Here is a 6,748-nt window from a genome sequence, read left to right as displayed (position 1 = left end):
AAGAAGAAGAAGAAGAAGAAGAAGAAGAAGAAGAAGAAGAAGAAGAAAAGAAGGAGAAGGAGAAGGAGAAGGAGAAGAAGAAGAAGAAGAAGAAGAGGAAGAGGAAGAGGAAGAGGAAGAGGAAGAGGAAGAAGAAGAAGAAGAAGAAGAAGAAGAAAAGAAGAAGAAGAAGAAGAAGAAGAAGTCCCTAAAGTCCCTAACCATAGATTTGATGAAATGTAACCTTTTTTCTTCAGGCAGCCACAAGATCGCTCCTTTCTAGGAGGCTCTCGTAAGTATCTTCATCAGAGTATTTTTATCTTGTGGTTTTTGTTTTGTTTTGTTTTATTTTGTTTTTGAGACGGAGTCTCGCTCTGTCACCCAGGCTGGACTACAGTGGCGCAATCTCAGCTTACTGCAAGCTCTGCCTCCCAGGTTCACACCATTCTCCTGCCTCAGCCTCCCGAGTAGGTGGCGCCCACCACCATGCCCAGCTAATTTCTTTATATTTTTAGTAGAGACAGGATTTCACCGTGTTAGCCAGGATGGTCTTGATCTCCTGACCTTGTAATCTGCCCGTCTTGGCCTCCCAAAGTGCTGGGATTACAGGCGTGAGTCACCACGTCCCGCCTGGTTTTGTTTTGTTTGTTTATGTGTTTGTTTGTTTTGGAGACAAGGTCTCCCTCTATTGCCTAAGCTGGAGTGCAGTGGCACAATAATAGTTCACTGCAGCCTCAAACTCCTAGGCTCATGTGATCCTCCCAGCTCAGCTCCTGAATAGCTGGGACTACAGGCTTGTGTTGTTTTAAGTTAAAGAAAAAGTCAGGGCTGGGCGCAGTGGCTGACACCTGTAATCACAGCACTTTGGGACGTCAAAGCAGGCAGAGCACTTGAGGTCGGGAGTTCGACACCAGCCTGACTAGCATGGAGAAACCCAGTCTCTACTAAAAGTACAAAATTAGCTGGGCGTGGTAGTGCATGCCTGTAATCCTAGCTACTCAGGAGGCTGAGGAAGGAGAATCGCTTGAACCCGGGAGGCAGAGGTTGCAGTGAGCCAAGATCGCACTCTTGTACTACAGCCTGGGCAACAAGAGCAAAACTCTGTCTCAAAAAAAAAAAAAAAAATCCTTTAGACATCCCTTGTGTTTAATAGTCCCTGCTTCACCTTCCTTCATTATTTCAGCAGGAAGAAAACGTGATATAATAAAGGTGAAGGCAGCCAACTATGTTTTGGTGTGTTTTCTAAGCCCCTAAGGACAATTAAGAAAAGCACCTTGTCAAATTGGGACCTGATAGTTAGTCCAATTAGATGTTATCAGGAATCTCTATTTCTAGAAGGGCTGTCCATATATGCATTGCCGCCATTTGCCATTAGGGGTGCCCTCTGCAAGTCATGGAACCAAGCCAGTGCTCAGTTTTTACAACCTGCAGCAGGGTAGTCGGGGTTCATGGGCCAGTGGAATCTGAGAGCTGAGCAAGTATAGTGCTGCATACCAAGTGCTGAAAGGTTACTGAGTGAACAGAAGTGGAATGAATGTGTATTTTAAAGGCCAATTGTTCCCATTCAGATCTGAGTTTGAAGGGAAGGAGGCCCAGGCCTTGAGATCATTTTCAGTTCTGCTACTTGAATAACAACATCTTTGTTCCTCAAGTAGCAACAACTAAAAGCAGCAAAGCCCTTCTGGAACTTCAGCTCAAACTAGCTGTGACTTAATTTTCTTCAGGAAGGGATCCAGATTGAAATGTGAATATACTAGATAATGTTTTTGTTTTGTTTTTTCATTTTGTACCATAGCAAGAAGGACCCCCTTATTAAAGGTTTCCAAAATATTCACTTGGTCACAATCAAGATAATGATAACATATATTTAATGGTAATATATTTAAATTGATCATTATGATATATACTTATATAGATATATGTTAGTGTATAGCATATTAGTGTGTATAGCATCTTAGAAAGAACAGATATATTTATATTAAAATATTTGTTACATTCTTAAGTGCAAAGCAGCTTTTATTCTCTTGATAATTATTGATTATATCCCGACATTTGTATAAAATATTCACTTTATTTCGACAGATCCTAATTTGCTGGTACTGTATCAAGTGGCATTGCCACTTTTTATTTTTTTATTTTTTAAATTTTATTTTGATTATTTTTAAATTGACCAATAATAATTACACATATTTGTGGGGTACATGGTGAAGTTTTGATACATGTAATGGATAGTGAATAGATCAGGGTAGTTAGTATATCCATTATCTCCAACATGTATCATTTATTTGTGTTAGTAAAATTCAATACTCTCCTTCTAGCTATTTGAAACTAGATAATACATTATTGTTAACTATAGTCATCCTATGGTGTCATAGAACACTAGAACTTATTCCTCCTATCTAGCTGTAATTTTATTACTGGAAAGGGGTCCCAATCCAGACCCCAAAAGAGAATTCTTAGACCTCATGCAAGAAAAAATTCAGGACAAGTCCATAAAGTACAAGCATGTTTATTAAGAAGGTGAAGGAATAAAACAACGGCTATTCCATAGGCAGAGCAGTGGCATGGTCTGCTCAACTAAGTATACTTATATCTTGATTATATGCTAAGCAAGGGGTAGATTATTCATGCGTTTTCTGGGGAAAGGGTGGGAATTTCCCAGAACTGAGGGTTCCTTCTCTTTTTAGACTATATAGGGTAACTTCTAGACATTATCATGGCATTTTTAAACTGTCTTGGTGCTGGTGGGAGTGTCTTTTAGCATGCAAATGCCTTATAACTAGTGTATAACGAGCAATAAGGACTATCAGAGGCCACTTTCATTGCTCTCTTGGTTTTGGCCAGGTTCTTTACTGCATCATGTTTTATCAGAAGGGTCTTTGTGACCTGTATCTTGTGCCAACCTCCTATCTCATCCTGTGACTAAGAATGCCTAACCTCCTGGGAATGCAGGGCAGTAGGTCTTAGCCTCATTTTACCCAACCCCTATTCAAGATGGAGTTGCTCTGCTTCAGATGCCTCTATTTTGTATCCTTTAACAAATCTTTCCCTATCCCTCCTTCCTCCCCACCTTTCCCAGCCTCTAGTATCTTCTGTTCTACTAGGTAATGTTTTTATTTTATTTATTTATTTATTTATTTATTTATTTATTTATTTATTTATTTATTTATTTATCAGATGGAGTCTTGTTTTGTCACCCAGGTTGGAGTGCAGTGGCGTGATCTTGGCTCACTGCAACCTCTGCCTCCCGGGTTCAAGTGATTCTCCCACCTCAGCCTCCCCAGTAGCTGGGACCACAGGCACATGCCACCATGCCCAGCTAATTTTTGTATTTTTAATAGAGACAGGGTTTTGCCATGTTGGCCAGGCTGGTCTCAAACTCCTGGCCTCAAGCGATCTGCCTACCTCGGCCTCCCAAACTGCTGGGATTACAGATGTGAGCCACTGCACCCAGCCGGTGATGTTTTTAAATGCTTTAAAAAAACTGTTTTAAGGCCCACGCCTGTAATCCCAGCACTTTGGGATTACGCCACCAGGTGTGGTGGCAAGTGCTTGTGGTTGGTCCCAACTACTTGGGAGGCTGAGGCGGGAGAATCATTTGAACCTGGGAGGTGGAGTTTGCAGTGAGCTGAGATCACGCCACTGCACTCCAGCCTGGGTGACAGAGCTAGACTGTGCCTCAAAAAATAAAATAAAATAACTATTTTAAAATACCCATGTCTTTGATTTGGGGTAATTGTTATTTCATTTTACAGTATATTGCCTGTTTAATCTAGTGTCACACCACAGGGTATTAGAAAGAACATGGGGCTGGGCGCGGTGGCTCAAGCCTGTAATCCCAGCACTTTGGGAGGCCGAGACGGGCGGATCACAAGGTCAGGAGATCGAGACCATCCTGACTAACACTGTGAAACCCCATCTCTACTAAAAAATACAAAAAATTAGCTGGGCGAGGTCGTGGGCGCCTGTAGTCCCAGCTACTCGGAGGCTGAGGCAGGAGAATGGCATAAACCCGGGAGGCGGAGCTTGCAGTGAGCTGAGATGCAGCCACTGCACTCCAGCCCAGGTGACAGAACGAGACTCTGTCTCAAAAAAAAAAAAAAGAAAGAAAGAAAGAACATGGAAGACTTATAGGTCTGGACTTACTGCATTGCATTGACAGATTGTCTAATCTTTTTTATCCTCAGTTTATTCTTCTGTAAAAACGGGAATAAAAATCCTCCTTGTCAGGGATAATACCTTGCAGGATAGTAAGGGTTAACTGAAAAGATGTATGTGAAGATACCTAACAGTAAAGGGGTATTGAATAAATGGCTAATGTTGTTTCCTCATCTCACTACCAATTCTACCTGTCACAGCTCAGTAGATGCTGCCGGTAAAAAAACATTTTTTTTTTTTGAGATGGAGTTTTTGCTCTTGTTGCCCAGGCAGGAGTGCAATGGCGCTATCTTGGCTCACCACAACCTCTGCCTCCCGAGTTCAAGCGATTCTCCTACCTCAGCCTCCCGAGTAGCTGGGATTACAGACATGCACCACCACGCCTGGCTAGTTTTGTATTTTTAGTAGAGACAGGGTTTCTCCATGTTGGTCAGGCTGGTCTCGAACTCCTGACCTCAGGTGATTCGCCCACCTTGGCCTCCCAAAGTGCTGAGATTACAGGCATGAGCCACCATGCCCAACCAACATATTATTTATTTTATTTTATTTTATTATGTTTTTTTTTTTGAGACGGAGTCTTGCTCTGTCGCCCGAGCTGGAGTGCAGTGGCCAGATCTCAGCTCACTGCAAGCTCCGCCTCCCGGGTTTACGCCATTCTCCTGCCTCAGCCTCCCGAGTAGCTGGGACTACAGGCGCCCGCCACCTCGCCCGGCTAGTTTTTTGTATTTTTAGTAGAGACGGGGTTTCACCGTGTTAGCCAGGATGGTCTCGATCTCCTGACCTCGTGATCCGCCCGTCTCGGCCTCCCAAAGTGCTGGGATTACAGGCTTGAGCCACCGCGCCCGGCCATATTATTTTAATAACTGACTATAACCCAGCTACAGCCATTTTCGCTACTATCAAGAAAGGAAAATTCATTTAACTTAATGAAGAAAAGCAACACAAGCAGAACAAACTTAGAGAATAATATAATGCCAAGACCAAGATCTCTTCAGAGATAGTTTAAATCTGGGTTTACATTTTCCCCTACTTCAGGGCTCTTTTGGGATGCTGGTAGTGGCCTATTTCTTAACCAAGATGGTGGTTACAAGGGTGTGTTCATGGTATGATAATTCATTGAACTATACACTTAAGATTTGTGTACTTTCTGTATGTATATATTCTTCAACTAAAAATGTAAAAATATTTCTCTGCAGAAATCATGCCCAAGTTCAAACAACGAAGACGAAAGCTAAAAGCCAAAGCCAAAAGATTATTCAAAAACAAAGAAGCCTCCCACTTTCAGTCCAAGCTAATTACATCTCCTCCTCCACCACCCTCGCCAGAAAGGTAAGGCATAATGTGGAACAGAAAAAATGCTAGAGAGATCTGATCGGTTTAAGATAGAGTTTCCAGATTTAGCAAGTAAAAATAGAAGGCAGGGCTGGGAGCAGTCACTCATGCCTGTAATCCCAGCACTTTGGGAGGCCAAGGCTGGTGGATTACCTGAGGTCAGGAGTTTGAGACCAGCCTGGCCAATGTGGTGAAACCCTGTCTCTACTAAAACTACAAAAATTAGCCTGCGTGGTGTGGGCACCTATAATCCCAGCTACTCAGGAGACTTAGGCAGGAGAATTGCTTGAAGCCAGGAGGCAGAGCTTACAGTGAGCCAAGATCGCGCCACTGCACTCAAGCCTGGGCAACAAGAGCGAAAGTGCATCTCCAAAAAAAACAAAAGGAGGCCCCGTTAAATTTGAATTTCAGATAAACAATGAATAATTTTTTCATATAATTATGTTCTATGTGACATTTGGAATATATTTATACTAAAATTATGTATGCTTTATCTGAAATTAATTTATTTTAATTTTTATTTATTTGTTTATTTACTTTTAAGACTGAGTCTTACTCTGTCACCTAAGCTGGAGTGCAGTAGCATGATCAAGGCTCACTGCAGCCTTGACTTCCTAGGCTCAAGAGATCCTCCCACTCTGTCTCCAAAACAGACAAAACCTCTAGCTTGGGATCGGCCTTCTCGTCTATTATTTTTCTTTTTAAAAATTTTTTTTGAAAATAGATGTTGATGCTATGTTGTCCAGGCTGTCCTCAAACTCTTGGCCTCAAGTGATCTTCCCGCCATAACTTCCAAAAGTGCTGGGAATGTAGGTGTGAGCACTGCACTCACCGTTATGTTTTTTTCTACATAAAAAATAATGCAGGATTATCTTCTAGAGCTAATTAATATGTTCAAATAACCAAAACCCCATTAAGGAAAAATTTCACATGACAGCAAATAATCCAGACCAATATGATCACATTCACTGTGAAGTGAGAAAACTTCATCTTTATTACATTTCCCCAAGAGACGCACTGCATTGTTCTCTTGAAAACACACAGCTCATGTCCTCCTTTAAAACACACATCCTCTTTAAAGTAACATACAGACATGCCAATACAAGGTAAAAAATTACATCTGATTTCTCACATTTCAAAAACATACAGTAAACATCAAATAAAAATTTATTTTTATAAGAATTTAGAGGAACTATCATGTAGCTATAAGTATAATACATATATTAAGTGTCATAGATAAAAAGAGTGCTCCCTTCAGCAGCACATGTAGTAACAGATA

The 6,748-nt window shown here is 41.4% G+C and overlaps 1 protein-coding gene across 1 annotated transcript in view; it reads left to right on the top strand.

The window, feature by feature from the left end:
* The window catches only part of PRR11 (proline rich 11), a 47,968-nt gene that overhangs the window by 10,331 nt on the left and 30,889 nt on the right, over nt 1-6,748 (top strand). The window contains exon 2 of the mRNA XM_023204637.1: nt 5,334-5,466. Coding sequence (XP_023060405.1) covers nt 5,339-5,466 — 128 coding nt within the window. The 5' untranslated portion in view covers nt 5,334-5,338. The remainder of the gene's footprint in view (nt 1-5,333; nt 5,467-6,748) is intronic.

Source organism: Piliocolobus tephrosceles, chromosome 16 (genome assembly GCF_002776525.5).
Source record: "Piliocolobus tephrosceles isolate RC106 chromosome 16, ASM277652v3, whole genome shotgun sequence".
NCBI classification, from domain to species: Eukaryota; Metazoa; Chordata; class Mammalia; order Primates; family Cercopithecidae; genus Piliocolobus; species Piliocolobus tephrosceles.
The sequence above is the reverse complement of the archived record's forward strand: the minus strand, read 5'-3'. Positions and strand labels throughout refer to the sequence as shown.